Raw genomic sequence first — 16,769 nt, 5'->3', positions numbered from 1 at the left:
CAGGGAAATACATTTTCATATTAATGCAACTTAAAAAAATAATATGCAGTGGCCAGAAAACAATAAATAGTTCTTTAAGGCAATGAATATTTGTGGTGGGCAGCACAAAATAAGACATCCTCCGAAAATAAAACCTAATGGATCTTTTGGTCCAAGACATATATATATATATGTATGTATGAATGTATGTATGTATGTATGTAGGTCTTTGGTTATTCGGGTTTTCTCCCGCGTAAAATTGGAAGTGTCTTGGCGACATTTCGACGAAGTCTCATTCATCATCTTCAGGCTTCAGCTTTGTGCTTCTGGGAGCAAATGCTTCCACTTGCACTCGCGAAAACCTCAGAAAACACACACACACACACACACACACACTTATAGATAGATAGATAGATAGATAGATAGATAGATAGATAGATAGATAGATAGATAAAACCCGATCTTATTTACAAAAAAACAGTAAATGTTCCAATGAACAACAAAGCATACGTCCGCATACTTGCCCAGTTAATTTGAGGTGGTGAGTATTCAAGAATATTACACATATCTTGTTGGTTACTCCTGAAGTAAAAATACATTTACTCACCAGTACTGACATTTCTACTATGTCTGGCAGTTGAAAATATTTAGGATCTACAGTGGGCCAAGGCTGCTGCAGTATATCCATGTCCCAGTGATGATGAGTACAGAGTTTGTTTGGAACATGCGATAGTCCTGAAATACAATATCAATAGATTACTTATATTTAGGGAAATATTTTTATAGTTTGTTTACTTAAGTTTTACAGATGTTAGAGTGAAAATGCTAATAGCTTGTTTTACACTGATGGACCAAAAACTGAACATTCAAAGAATACAAGATTACATATAAAGAGTGGGAGGTAAATATATATACATAATCATTTTACTATTACAAAATCACACATTTAGCTGAAAAGAAGGTTGATAACTCTATGTTTTTAAAACAAAAAAGGATTATAAACATAACCACTAGATTTAATCCTAGAAGATAAGAAAATATGCATTCCTAAATTTACTTTCTCAGAGATATAGAATTAAATTAGATGTTATATATATAAAAAGTCAAACGTCGGTCCCAACACCTTATTTGTGGCTCTCAAAAAAGAGTAGAACCAAAAATGTGAACCTTTTTTGCTTTTTTAAAAAAAGTTTTGGAATAGTTAACATATTAAATGATTGTTTTTAACCTTGCAGATTGTCTTTTTAAAAAACATTTTTTTATTTTATTTAGACACACAAAACATAAAATACATATTTTCTGGACAGATATTAACTGGGTCAACAATTCATACAGCTTATTTTCTCAATATTTACTATTTATAAATTCCAATTTCTGCCAAAATCTACTTTCCTATTTTCATCCCTTATTTTTATTTTTATAAAATATATAGTCAAAAATTACTATCCACCGACTTCCGGTGGCGCCGCTTTCTTCGCTGGATGCCTGTAAAGGTGCCCCATGCTGAGATATCATAAAAGCCAGCGAAAACAGCTAAAATCAGCTGCTTGCCAGCTTGAAGTACCCTTCCTGGGAGAAAGGGAAGGGAAAGAGCAGCGGAAAAACGGTAGAACTCCCCAGAGGCTTTGCTTTGTGAAACCTCGGAGGGTCGAGTCCATTGAGCTCCAAATCCAGCACGCTTCTGCAGTAGTAGGAAAAGAAGAAAGCATCCACCTCTGCTCAAGTGATTTTTTTTTTTTGGATCTCTGGATGCAGACGGAACAAACACAAGTGATCGATCATTGGGATTGCAAGTATTAAACCTGACTTCTACCCTTTAAGAAAAGAAACTTTCTATTGTTTTAATTAAGATTGCTGAAAATGGTGTCTGAGAGGAAGTGAAAGTTGGAAGCTGTTTGTGTAATCAAGTGGAGACTGTATTTGTGGATTGTAACAAAGTGGAGGCTCTCCTATATTGAAAGGAAGAAGATAGAAAAAGTTTTTCTTTTTTTACTTTATATCTTTGATTCTGACTTTATAACTGAATTTTAACTTGGAAATTGAAATGGCTTCTAAACCACCTAAACCTACAACAAGAAGGGAATCTGAAATGGGTATGGAAGATATGTTTAAATAACAGACAAAAATGTTTGAAGAAAGGTTTAAAGAAGTTATGAACCATATTTCTGAGGTGAATGAATTGACCAGAGAGGAAATGAAAGAAAATAATAAAAAAATAAGAGATGACATTTTGATGGCTTTTCAAGGCTTGGAAAAGAACTTGGAGGTTTTGGAAGAAAAAGTGGAAGAAATTAATCAGTCTAATCAGCATTTGAAAAATAAAATGGGAGAACTGCAAGTAAAAGTGGATAAAAATGAAGATCAGGCGGTGCTGTTACAGTACAGGGCGATGGAAGGGTCTTTGAGAATCAGAGGCTTGCAGGAAGTAAAGGATGAAGATCTTAAGAAAATCCTATCAGAAGCTTTGGCTGAAATGCTAGGATGTGACCCACAAGAGGTTGCTTTTCAAATTGACAAAGTATATAGGGTTAATTCTTGGATTACTAGACAAAAAAAATTGCCAAAAGACATTGTGGTTTATTTTTTAACAAGAACAATGACAAATCAAATTCTGCAAGCCACGTATCAGAAAAAGTTGCAAATAGCAGAACAAGAGGTGATGGTTCTGAAAGAGATTCCCCCTAAGATGTTAAAAGATAGGAAAGAGTTTATATTTTTTACACAAGAACTCAAGAAACGCCAGATTCAATTTAGATGGGAGGTTCCAGCTGGTCTCACAGTGTTTTTTCAAGAAAGGAGATATTGTATTGAAACTGTGCTGAAAGCGAAAGATTTCCTTTTTAATGTGCTGATAGTTGATCCTGAAGCAACAGATAAAAGCCCACAAGAGAGGCAAATGAGCATGGATGCTGACGTGGCCTCTTTGATATTATTATCCCAAGAGCAGCCACAAGAACAAAGGATGACAAGGGCGGCTACTAAGTGTAAAGAAAAGGAGGATCAACTTCAAAGTAAAAGTCAGGATTCTACTACAGAAGCAGAAGCAGTGGGAGGAGCGAGGCCGAAGACAAAGGGGAGTGAGTCATCAGTTCATCTGACTGGTGTTTTCCCACACTTGTCAGAGCCCTGTATTTTCCCAGCCAGTCTCACCATGACACTTCAGGTTTCTCCACGCCTTGCAGATTGTCTTAAACCTTGCACAGCACTTAAAGAACAAAAAATCAACTAGAACAATAGAGGAAATTTTCCTTGTCCCCTTAACCTTCTGCAAGGCTTCAAGCATTAATTTTACTACTTCACCCCAAGCATAACAAGGTTTCTAAAATTTAAATCCCACCCCTAACAGCACCATTAACAGTACTACTTGTAGCCCCAGGCTAGCAAAACAGAAGGTGGGAAACCAAGGTTGAGAATATACAGGAAGGAGCAACACATTCCAATGCTGTCAATCACAACTCTAGTGAATACTGCCAGTTGTGGGAAAGAAACTGCAATGAAAAAACATCTGGGTGAGATTATCTTTGGTTTTGGAGTGGAATACCATCTGTACGCTGATGACACTCAGCTGTACATTTCCACCCCTAACCACCCCAATGAAGCCGACGACATGATGTCCCAGTGTCTGGAAGCCGTGCGGGTCTGGATGGGGAAGAACAAGCTTCAGCTCAACCCATCCAAGACAGAGTGGCTGTGGATGCCGGCATCCCGGTACAGCCAGCTTATACCATTGCTGAATGTTGGGGGCGAATCATTGGCCCCCCTGGGGTGGTTTCGTAACTTAGGTGTTCTCCTGGACGATCGGCTGTCCTTAGAAGAACATTTGACGGCCGTCACCAGGGAGCTTTTTATCAGGTTCGCCTGATTCGCGAGTTGCGTCCCTTCCTCAACCGGGATTCCCTTCTCATGGTCACTCATGCCCTTGTCATTTCCCGCCTGGACTACTGCAATGCTCTCTATATGGGGCTCCCCTTGAAGAGCACCAGGAGGTTCCAACTGGTCCAGAATGCGGCTGCGCGGGTAATAGAAGGGGCACCACGATGCTCCCATATAACACCGCTTCTGCGCAGCCTGCACTGGTTACCGGTGGTCTTCCGGGTGCAATTCAAGGTACTGGTCATCACCTTTAAAGCGTTCCATGGTACAGGACCGGGTAACCTTCGGGACCGCCTACTGCCGCCTATAGCCTCCCATCGACCAGTGCGCTCCCATTGGGAGGGCCTCCTCAGGGTGCCGTCAGTCAAACAATGTTGACTGGCAGCCCCCAGGGGGAGGGCCTTTTCTGTGGGGGCTCCAGCCCGATGGAACGAGCTGCCTCCGGGGCTGCGTCAACTCCCCGACCTCCAGTCTTTTAAACGCAAGCTCAAGACTTTCTTATTCCACCGTGCAGGGCTAGCTTGAGGGAATTTTAAGAGGGGTTTTAAGATTGTTTATTTTATTATTAATTTTAAATTTGGCCAGTTTATAATTAGTTTTTAATATGTTTTTAAGCTTATTTATGTATTAATTGTTTTTATTTATTTATTTATTTATTTATTTATTCAAATTTGTATACCGCCCTATCTCCCTAGGGACTCAGGGTGGTTCATAGGCAAATAAAATACATATAAATACAGAATAAAATAACCATTAAAAACTAATTAAATATAGCCCGATAATTAAAAACAGTATATATAATAAAACCCATTTAAAATCTACATTTAAAAAACCTAGTCCAGTCCTGCGCAAACGAATAGATGTGTTTTAAGCTCGCGGCGGAAGGTTCGGAGGTCCGGAAGTTGACGAAGTCCTGGGGGGAGTTCGTTCCAGAGGGTGGGAGCCCCCACAGAGAAGGCCCTTCCCCTGGGTGTCGCCAGACGGCACTGCCTAGCCGATGGCACCCTGAGGAGTCCCTCTGTGAGAGCGCACGGTCGGTGAGAGGTATTCGTAGCAGCAGGCGGTCCCAGAATAGCCCGGCCCTATGCCATGGAGCGCTTTAAAGATAGTTACCAACACTTGAAGCGCACCCGAAAGCCACAGGTAGCCAGTGCAGTCTGCGCAGGAGAGGTGTCACATGGGTGCCACGAGGGGCTCCCTCTATCACCCGCGCAGCCGCATTCTGAACTAACTGAAGCCTCCGGATGCCCTTCAAGGGGAGCCCCATGTAGAGAGCATTGCAGTAATCCAGACGAGACGTCACGAGGGCGTGAGTAACTGTGCAAAGGGCATCCCGGTCTAGAAAGGGGCGCAACTGGCGAACCAGGCGAACCTGGTAAAAAGCTCTCCTGGAGAGGGCCGTCAAATGATCTTCCAAAGACAGCCGTTCATCCAGGAGGACGCCCAAGTTGCGCACCCTCTCCATCGGGGCCAATGACTCGCCCCCGACAGTCAGCCGAGGACTCAGCTGACTGTACCGGGATGCCGGCATCCACAGCCACTCTGTCTTGGCGGGATTGAGCTTGAGCCTGTTTCTCCCCATCCAGACCCGTACGGCCTCCAGACACCGGGACAGCACTTCGATAGCTTCGTTGGGGTGGCCCGGTGTGGAAAAATACAGCTGAGTGTCATCAGCGTAAAGCTGGTACCTCACACCGAAACCACTGATGATCTCACCCAGTGGCTTCATATAGATGTTGAACAGGAGGGGCGAGAGAATCGACCCCTGCGGGACCCCACAAGTGAGGCACCTCGGGGCCGACCTCTGCCCTCCTGTCAACACCGTCTGCGACCGGTCGGAGAGATAGGAGGAGAACCACCGATAAACGGTGCCTCCCACTCCCAATCCCTCCAACCAGCGCAGCAGGATACCATGGTCGATGGTATCAAAAGCCGCTGAGAGGTCTAATAGGACCAGGGCGGAGGAACACCCCCTATCCCTGGCCCTCCAGAGATCATCCACCAACGCGACCAAAGCCGTCTCAGTGCTGTATCCGGGCCGGAAACCGGACTGGAACGGGTCTAGATAGACAGTTTCCTCCAGGTGCTGGGGAAACTGACATGCCACCACACTCTCAACAACCTTCGCCGCGAAGCGAAGGTTGGAGACCGGACGATAATTACCTAAAACAGCCAGGTCCAGGGAGGGCTTCTTGAGGAGGGGCCTTACCACCGCCTCTTTCAAGGCGGCTGGAAAGACTCCCTCCAACAAAGAAGTGCTCGTAATCGCCTGGAGCCAGCCTCGTGTCACCTCCTGAGAGGCCAGCACCAACCAGGAGGGGCACGGGTCCAGTAAACACGTGGTGGCATTCAACCTATCCAACAACCTGTCCATGTCCTCGGGAGCCACAGGGTCAAACTCATCCCACACAATGTCACCAAGACCGCCCTCAGACGCCCCCTCTGGATCCCCGCAATTTTGGTCCAGACCGTCCCGAAGCTGAACGATTTTATCGTATAGATAACCGTTAAACTCCTCAGCACGTCCCTGCAACGGGTCATCTCGCTCCCCCTGGTGAAGGAGGGAACGAGTCACCCGAAACAGGGCGGCCGGGCGGTTATCTGCTGACGCAATGAGGTACGAGACGTAGCAATGTCTCGCTTCCCTCAGTGCCACAAGGTAGGCCCTAGTATAGGACCTCACTTGTGTCCGATCAGCCTCTGAACGACTGGACCTCCACAAACTCTCTAGGCGTCTTCTCCGGCATTTCATCCCCCTCAGCTCCTCGGAGAACCAAGGAGCCGGTTGGGATCTACGCCGGGTCAGAGGCCGCAAAGGCACGACACGGTCCAAAGCCCCAGCCGCGGCCTGTTCCCAGGCCACGACTAGTTCCTCAGCCATGCCGTGAGCCAGACCCTCAGGAAATGGCCCAAGCTCCGTCTGGAACCTCTCCGGGTCCATCAGGCGCCTGGGACGGAACCAACGAATTGGTTCCGTCTCCCTGCGGCGGTGAGTAGCGGTCGGAAAGTCTAGGCGAAGGAGAGAGTGATCTGACCATGACAAAGGTTCAATGACTACATCCCTCAAGTCCAGATCTTTCAACCACTGACCAGAGATAAAAATCAAGTCCAGCGTGCCACCCCCAGTGTGAGTAGGGCCATCGACTACTTGGGTCAGGTCCAAGGCCGTCATGGAAGCCATGAACTCCCGAGCTGCTGTCGATGATGTGCCGGAAGATGGCAAGTTGAAATCCCCCATGACAATAAGTCTGGGGGTCTCCACCGCCACCCCAGCCAACACCTCCAGGAGCTCGGGCAGGGCAGCTGTCACGTAGCAAGGAGCCAGGTACACGACAAACAAGCCCATCTGACACCTATGACCCCGCCTCACAAAGAGGGATTCACACCCAGCAATCTGAGGTACAGTGGTCTCCCTCGGCTCTAGGCTCTCCCTAATAACAACCGCCACTCCCCCACCCCTACCCTGAGCCCTCGGCTGATGAAGTGCCCGGAAACCCGGTGGGCACATTTCCACAAGGGGCACCCCCCCTTCAGTGCCCAACCAGGTTTCCGTAACGCCTATAAGATCCGCGGCACCCCCCTGAATAAGATCATGTATTAGGGGGGCCTTATTGACCACGGACCGGGCATTGCACAACATAAGCCGAAGGCCCAGGCTCTGAGGGTCTTGGCCATCCGGGAAACGGGAGAAGGAAGGGGGATCGGGGCGCGATTTGGCTGTTCACTGCCCTGAGTCCTTCGGGAGAAGGGCGGTATAAAAATCTAATTAAATAAATAAATAAATAAATAAATCTGGAATGACAGAGAGTGTTCTTGTACATAAAGAACTGTATAAAATAAATATTTTGCCAACAATACTAAGCAAGTAGTACTCTCAAATAAGGTCTGTAACCTGGATAAAGTTAACAACTCAGCATCTGTCTTACTGAAATCAACTCCCTGTGACAGGTTCATTCCAAAGTTGAGAATAGATAATGCAAATATTTTAGATAGCTGTCCTTCAACAGAAAAAAACTATTACTTGAAGACAGCCAATCCTTTCCTCCTTAAAGCAACAGCCAATGTCCCATTATGTGCAACAGTTTGTAAAACATTATCATTTACTGCAAAAAGCTGTTTTCATAGTAGTAATGTTAAATCCCTTCATGGATTACTGCCTTGTCATGGGGAAGGGGCTTGTGTAGCTCAATGAAGCTATGAGCTATGCCATGCAGGGATACCCAAGATGGACAGGTCATAGCAGAGAGTTCTGACAAAACATGATCCACATGAGAAGGAAATGGCAACCCACTCCAGTATCTTTGCCATGAAAACGGAGGGCTAATACTAGTAGTGCCAGAAAGAAAGAAACGACTGGGCCAAAGCCGAAAGGACGCTCATCTGTGGATGTATCTGGTGGTGAAAGGAAAGGCCGATGCTGTAAATATTTTTCCTCCATAGGAATCTGGAATGTAAGATCCATGAATCAAGGTAAACTGGACATGGTCAAACAAGAGATGACAAGAATGAACATAGACATCTTAGGAATCAGCAAACTAAAATGGACAGGAATGGGTGAATTTAATTCAGATGACCATCAGGTATACTACTGCGGGCAAGAATCCCTCAGAAGAAATGGAGTAGCTGTCATAATCAATAAAAGAGTAGGAAAATACAATCCCCAAAATGATAGAATGATCTCAGTTTGAATCCAAGGCAAACCATTCAATATCATAGTAGTCCAAGTCTATGCCCCAACCAGTGGTGGAGGATGAAGTTGACCGGTTCTATGAAGCCCTACAGCACCTTATAGAATTAACACCAAAAAATGATGTCCTTATCATCAGGGGGGATTGGAATGCTAAAGAAGGAAGCCAAAAGATAACAGGAATAACAGGCAAATTTGGCCTTGGAATACAAAATGAAGCAGGGCACAGGCTGATAGAATTCTGTCAAGATAATACAATGGTCATAGCAAACTCTCTTTTCCAACAACCCAAGAGACGACTTTACGAATGGACATCACCAGACGGTCAACACAGAAATCAGATTGACCATGTGCTCTGCAGCCAAAGATGGAAAAGTCAGTAAAAACAAGATCAGGAGCTGACTGTGCTCAGATCATGAGCTTCTCATTGCAAAATTTAGGCTTAAATTGAAGAAAGTAGGGAAAACCCCTAGGCCACTGAGGTATGAACGAAATCATATCCCTGATATGATTTATCCCAGATATTCTACAGTAGAGGTGACAAATAGATTTAAGGAATTAGATCTGATAGACAGCGTGTCTGAAGAACTATGGACGGAGGTTCGCAACATTGTACAAGAGGTAGCAACTAAAACCGTCCCAAAGAAATAGAAAGGCAAGAAAGCAAAATGGCTGTCTGAGGAAGCTTTGTAAATAGCTGAGGAAAGAAGGGAAGCGAAAGGCAAGGGAGAAAAAGAAAGATACACCCAGTTGAATGCAGAATTCCAGAGAATAGCTAGAAGAGATAAGAATACATTCTTAAATGAACAGTGCAAAGAAATAGAAGAAAGCAATAGAATAGGGAGGACCAGAGATTTCTTCAAGAAAATTGGAGATATGAAGGGAACGTTTCATGCAAAGATGGGCATGATAAAAGACCAAAGTGGCAGGGACCTAACAGAGGCAGAAGAGATTAAGAAGAGGTGGCAAAATTACACAGAAGAACTATACAAGAACGAGCTTAACATCCCTGATAACCATGATGGGGTGGTCACTGACCTTGAGCCAGACATCCTAGAATGTGAAGTCAAATGGGCCTTAGGAAATCTGAGCAACAACAAAGCTAGTGGAGGAGACAATATTCCTGCTGAGCTATTAAAAATCTTAAAAGACGATGCAGTAAAAGTGCTACACTCAATTTGTCAGCAAATTTGGAAAACTCAACAATGGCCACAGGATTGGAAAAGGTCAGTTTACATTCCAATTCCAAAGAAAGGCAATGCCAAAGAATGTTCAAACTACCGCACTATTGCACTCATTTCACATACTAGTAAGGTTATGCTTAAAATCCTACAAGCTAGGCTACAGCAGTATGTGGATCGAGAACTACCAAAAGTACAGGAAGGATTCGAAGAGGCAGAGGAACTAGAGATCAAATTTCCAACATACACTGGATCATGGAAAAAGCTAGGGAGTTTCAGAAAAACACCTACTTCTGCTTCATTGACTATGCTAAAGTCTTTGATTGTGTGGATCATAACAAATTATGGCAAGTTCTTAAAAAGATGGGTGTACCAGACCATCTTATTTGTCTTTTGAGAAACCTGTATGTGGGTCAAGAAGCAACAGTGAGAACTGGACATGGAACCACTGATTGGTTCAAAATTGGGAAAAGGCGGGGTTGGATTAATCAAAAGTGGGAATTAAGATTGCCAGGAGAAATATCAACAACCTCAGATATGCAGATGATATCACTCTAATGGCAGAAAGTGAAGAGGAACTAAAAAGCCTATTGATGCGGGTGAAGGAGGAGACTGCAAAAGTTGGCTTGAAACTCAACATTAAGAAAATTAGGATCATGGCATCTGGCCCTCTCAATTCTTGGCAGATAGATGGGGAAGAAATGGAGGTAGTGACAGATTTTATTTTCTTGGGCTCCAAGATCACCACAGATGGGGATTGCAGCCAAGAAATTAAAAGACGCTTGCTCCTGGGGAGGAAAGCTATGGCAAATCTAGACAGCGTACTAAAAAGCATCACTCTGCCAACAAAAGTGCGTATAGTCAAGGCTATGGCTTTCCCAGTTGCAATGTACGGCTGTGAAAATTGGACCATAAGAAAGGCTGAGCACCAAAGAATTGAGGCCTTTGAACTCTGGTGCTGGAGAAGACTCCTGTGAATCCCTTGGACTGCAAGGCGAACAAACAAGTCAGTCCTAGAGGAGATCAACCCTGACTGCTCATTAGAAGGCCAGATCCTGAAGATGAACCTCAAATACTTTGGCCACCTAATGAGAAGGAAGGACTCACTGGAGAAGGGCCTAATGCTGGGAAAGATTGAGGGCAAAAGAAGGAGACGACAGAGAATGAGGTGGGTGGATGGAGTCACTGAAGCAGTAGGCATGAGCTTAAATGGACTCCAGAGGATGGTAGAGGATAGGAAGGCCTGGAGGAACGTTGTCCATGGGGTCGCAATGGGTCGGACATGACTTTGCAACTAACAATAACAATAAATGTTAAATCATGCAACCATGAGAGGATTGACCGATTGGTGTCGCAGCGGGATGGTTATGGAATAGTGGACCTCTGTGAGCACCATGAAACCCAGCCGATACCTACTTGCAAGGAGATCCTACAGGGCCAAAACCACCCTGGAGGGGTGGTGAAGACAGGAGGATGCTTTGTAGATCACAAGGAATTAGCAATTTCCTCTTTTGATCCCAAGAAAATCTTCCTGATGAGCAGCAGAGGCGACGGCCATTTTGGCTAGACCAAAGCTGTGACAACCATGAAAAGAAGAATTTGTGCTGGAGCGATTTGTGGACAGTGGATTGAAACTGGGTGAGATGATTTTCAACTTCTGTACTAGAGATTTAAACCCAAATAAAAGAATTCTTAAAAAAAATTCCTCCTAAACATTAAGAATGGCAATTTATTACATGGAGAAAGATTACAGATCTAAAATGACGAATGACGAATCCGCATATAGACGAGAGGTCGAATGACTAGCCTCGTGGTGCGACCAAAACTGAACTGAACACACTCAAAACCGTAGATATGGTGGTAGACTTTAGGAGAAACCCTTCTATACTTCCACCTCTCATAATACTAGACAACACAGTATCAACAGTAGAAACCTTCAAATTTCTAGGTTCTATCATATCGCATGATCTAAAATGGACAGCTAACATCAAAAACATCATCAAAAAAGGACAACAAAGAACGTTCTTTCTGTGCCAACTCAGAAAGCTCAAACTGCCCAAGGAGCTTTGATCCAGTTCTACAGAGGAATTATTGAGTCTGTCATCTGCACCTCTATAACTGTCTGGTTTGGTTCTGCAACCCAACAAGAAAGACACAGACTTCAGAGGATAATTAGAACTGCAGAAAAGAAAACCTGCCTCCACAGAGAAGGCCCTCCCCCTGGGGGTCGCCAGTCGACATTGTCTGGCCGATGGCACCCTGAGGAGACCCTCTCTGTGGGAACGCACTGGTCGATGGGAGGCCACCGATAGCAGGAGGCGGTCCCGTAAGTAACCCGGTCCTAAGCCATGGAGCGCTTTAAAGGTGAGAACCAACACCTTGAATTGCACCCGGAAGGCAACCAGAAGCCAGTGCAGCCTGCGCAGGATAGGTGTTATATGGGAGCTTCGAGTCACTCCCTCAATCACCCACGCGGCTGCATTCTGGACCAGCTGGAGCCTCCGGGTACTCTTCAAGGGGAGCCCATGTAGAGAGCGTTGCAGTAATCCAGGCGGGAAGTGACGAGGGCGTGAGTGAGTGACTGTGCATAGTGAATCTCGGTCCAAGAAGAGACGTAACTGGCATATCAGGCGTACCTGATAAAAAGCTCCTGTGGCGAAGGCTGTCATATGTTCTTCTAACGACAGCCATGCATCCAGAAGGATGCCTAGATTATGAACCTTCTCCATGGGGGCCAAAGATTTGCCCCCCACAGTCAGCGATGGCCTCAGCTGATTATACCGGGATGCTGGCATCCATAGCCACTCGGTCTTGGCTGGATTGAGCTGTAGCCTGTTTTTCCCCATCCAGACCCATACAGCCTTCAGGCACCGGGACATACTTCAACGGCTTCACTGGGGTGGTTTGGGGTTACAGCTGCGTATCGTCAGCGTACAGATGACACCTCACCCCAAAACCACGGATGATCTCACCCAGCGGCTTCATTTAGATGTTGAACAAGAGGGGCGAGAGAACCGACCCCTGCAGCACCCCACATAAGAGGCGCCTCGCGGCTGATGCCCCCCTGCCAACACCGTCTGCGAATGGTCGGAGAGGAAGGAGGAGAACCACCGAAAAACGGTGCCCCCCACTCCTAACCCCTCCAGCCGTTGCAGCAGGATACCATGGTCGATGGTATCAAAAGCCACTGAGAGATCTAACAGAACCAAGGCAGAGGAACAACCCCTGTCCCGGGCCCTCCAGAGATCATCAACCAGCGCGACCAACGCCATCTCCATGCTGTACCCAGACCGGAAACCGGACTGGCACGGGTCTAGATAGACAATTTCATCCAGGTACCGAGGGAGCTGATCCGCCACCACACTCTCAACAACCTTTGCCACAAAGCGAAGGTTGGAGACTGGACGATAATTTGCTAAAACAGTTGGGTCCAGGGAAGGCTTCTTGAGGAGGGGCCTCACCACCGCCTCTTTCAGGACAGTAGGGAAGACACCCTCCATCAAAGAAGCATTCACAATTCTCCAGAGCCAACCTCATGTAACCTCTTGTGTGGCCAGCACCAACCAGGAGGGACACGGGTCCAATAAACATGTGGTTGCGTTCAGCCTCCTCAGTATCCTGTCCATGTCCTCAGGAACCACAATATCAAACCCATCTTGCTGGTGATCCTTATGATTTATATTGATATTGATTGTTCCCGATTGCTTATTTGTACCCTATGATTATCATTAAGTGTTGTATCATTAAGTGTTAAATTGTACCCTATGACCATCATTTGTGTTGTAAATGTTGTACGTTGATGAAGGTATCTTTTCTTTTATGTACACTGAGAGCATATGCACCAAGACAAATTCCTTGTGTGTCCAATCACACTTGTCCAATAAAAATTCTATTCTATTCTATTCTATTCTAAAAGTGCAACAAACTGGAGAAGGAAGACTGTGAAGCTTTAAAATAGAAAAAGACTGGACTGGAACTGTTAGTAGCTGGAAAAATGATCTAATTTGTGATTAATATTGCTTGATTATTGGAAGAATTTGTTCAAAGAAAGAGGAATTTTGTGTTTTATTTTTTATATTCCCCCCCCTCTGAGTTTTGGTGTGTTGAAAGCTGGATTTTAGAGCAGGGATGCTATCTACTAGTCAAATATGATATTATTATTATTTTTTACAATAATTTTTATAAAACTTGTAACTTTTAAAAACAAAGTAAAGAAAAATACAACAAAAAACAAAACACCTTAAAAAACACACACGAGACATAACATTACATCATATATTATTTTACAGCTTGCCATATCAACATAAATATATATTCTCTGTTCTTATTCAATCAATCCTCTACATGCTTATATTTACATTGGTATCTATTTACCAATCCGTCCTTATCCGGTTAACACAATTCAGTGGTTTACACTTCCTAATTTTAACTTAATTAGGTTAACATTCCAATTTATTATTTTTATTTCTTTTTTCTAACCAATCATATAATTTACACTTGTAATATTTTGACTCTTCCCTTTCCTTAATTTCTAGCATCATCTTGTCCATTTCTGCACACTGTAAGATTTTTTGGATTATTATTTCCTTTCCTGGAACATCGTTTTTTTCCCATCCATATGCGACAGCGATCCTTGCTGTTGTTAATATATGAAGTATTAGGTATTGCAAAGATTTGTCTATTTTTGGGTTAACTATTCCTAATAAATAGAATTCCGGTTTAAATTCCATTTTTAGTTGGGTAATTCCCTGTAGCCAATTTTTAATTTTTTGCCAATTTTTTTTTTAATCTTAGGTCACATCCACCACCGATAGTAGAATGTGCCTAGCTTGTATCCATATCTCCAACAATTTGGTGGTAGATTTGGGAACATTTTGGCCAAACTCAAACTGGTGCCAAATGCCATCTATGAAACATTTTATACAAATTTTCTTTATAGGCTACTGCCATTATTAATTTATAATTTATAATTTCAATCCCACTTTGTCCCACTTTTCTAATTCTATATTATGCCCGAAGTTTTTTGCCTAACAGATCATTGTTTCTTTTACTGTTTCATCTTCCATTTTGTATTTTAAGTGGAAATTGTCAATTTTTGTGATCATTTCCGTCCCCCCGATCCTAATAGAATTTTGTCTATATCCAATTGTTCTCTATGCATGCCATATTGTTCCTGATCTTTCTTGAATCTGGTTTTTATTTGTAGATATGGCCACCATTCCATGTTTAATCCTTGTTGTTTCAAATCTTGAATTGATTTTAATTCCTCTTTTTCATTGAATAGCTCTGCATATCTTATCATTTTGCTCAAATCCGTGGTATTTGGGTGTAATATTGCTTCCATAGTTGATAGCCAAACTGGGACTTTTGTGTAATGATCCTTCTTAATTTTCTCCCAAACTTGTAAAAGGGCATTCCTTAATATAGGTCTTTGAAAATATGTATGGTATTTATTGTTCCCATCCCAGAGAAAACTGTGCCAGCCAATCTGGAGATCATGGCCTTCTACCGTTAGTACTCATTTATTTTGTAGCTGGATCCATTCTTTAAGCCATGTTAGCGCTGCAGCCTGATAGTAGAGCTCCCAATTTGGGAGACTAAAGCCGCCTCTACTTCTGCTATCTTGCAATATTTTGAATGTGATACGAGGTTTCTTCCCTGACCAAACAAATTTTGATGTGATTTTATTTAATTGTTCAAAGAAATTTTTCTCTAATTTAATCGGTATAGTTTGAAACAGATATAACAATCTGGGTAGTATGTTCATTTTAATTGTTGAAATTCTACCAATCATCAATATTTGCAATTTAGACCAGGTTTCTAAATCCTTTTGAATTTTTTGTAGCAGTGTGTCATAATTATCTTTTTTTATTGTGGTGCATTTTGCCAATATCTGTATTCCTAAATATTTATTTTTTTGACTTTCGAAATCCCCACTATCTCCTCTAATTTCTCAATTTGTTTATTTGTTAGATTTTTGATCAACATTTTAGTTTTATCCTTGTTTATTTTGAGCCCTGCCACTTTGCCAAATTGATTTATATCTTCAAATAGTAATTGTTCAGATTGTAGGGGCTCCTCAACAATTAATCATAGGCAAATGCTTGGACTTTGTATTCCTGTGATTTAATCCTTTGATTTCTGAATTTTCTCTAATTTGTGACATTAATATTTCTATGGATAGAATGAATAATAAGGGGGACAGAGGGTATCCCTGTCGTACTCCTTTTTCTATATTAAAGCTTTCTGTATATTCATCATTTATAATTATTTTTGCTCTCTGGATGGAATAAATTGCTCTAATCATTTCTATGAAGTTTTCCCCCCAATTTATTTCTATTAATTGGTTGATCATAAAGTCCCAGTTCAGGTTGTCAAAAGCTTTCTACGTGTCTAAGAATATCAGAGCTATCTGGGTGGGCTTCATAATATTCAAGTACATTTATGATGGTTCTCATATTATTTTTGATATATCTATTGGACAAAAAACGTTTTGGTCTGGTTTAATAATTTTGTTTTAATATACCTTTAATCCTATTATTATGGCCACAAATATCCTGTAATCAGCATTTAACAGCAAGATCAGCCTATAGTTCTGAATCTTCTGTTTTTTGGTATTACTTTTGGGAATAAGTGTTATTAAAGCTTCCGTCCAGAATTTTGGTATCTTTGCATTCTCTAATACTTCATTATATGTTTGTAATAATAACTTATCTAATAATTCTTGGAATTCCTTAAAAAATTTAGCCGGGATTCCCTCTGGGCCTGGAGTCTTGTTGTTTTTTTGTTTTTGTATTGTCCTTTTCAATTCAGCTTTCATTATTTTCCCATCTAATATTTCTTTAGTTAGGTCTGGTATAGTTGGGTGACTCCTCTCTCTTAAATATTTCTTAACATCATTTTCATCTATTTTTTTCTTGTCTATACAGGGCTTGAAAGTAATTTGTCACTATGGTTTTTATTTTGTCTTTCTGAAAGTGTACTGTCCCTTCTTCATCTTCTAAATTTCGTATTGATTTCTTTTCCTTTTCTTTTTTTAATTTGTGAGC

General features: G+C 42.8%; 1 protein-coding gene across 16 annotated transcripts in view; it reads right to left on the bottom strand.

Moving 5' to 3' along the window:
* LARS2 (leucyl-tRNA synthetase 2, mitochondrial) overlaps positions 1-16,769 on the bottom strand; it is a 344,490-nt gene that overhangs the window by 56,283 nt on the left and 271,438 nt on the right. For all 16 annotated transcript variants that reach the window (XR_009155147.1, XM_058183693.1, XM_058183694.1 and 13 more), the window contains one exon: positions 587-714. Coding sequence is in view for 15 of the 16 variants with exons in the window: in XM_058183686.1 (XP_058039669.1) it covers positions 587-714 (128 nt within the window). In the remaining variant the exon portion in view is untranslated. The remainder of the gene's footprint in view (positions 1-586; positions 715-16,769) is intronic.

Source organism: Ahaetulla prasina, chromosome 4 (genome assembly GCF_028640845.1).
Source record: "Ahaetulla prasina isolate Xishuangbanna chromosome 4, ASM2864084v1, whole genome shotgun sequence".
NCBI lineage: Eukaryota > Metazoa > Chordata > Lepidosauria > Squamata > Colubridae > Ahaetulla > Ahaetulla prasina.
The sequence above is the reverse complement of the archived record's forward strand: the minus strand, read 5'-3'. Positions and strand labels throughout refer to the sequence as shown.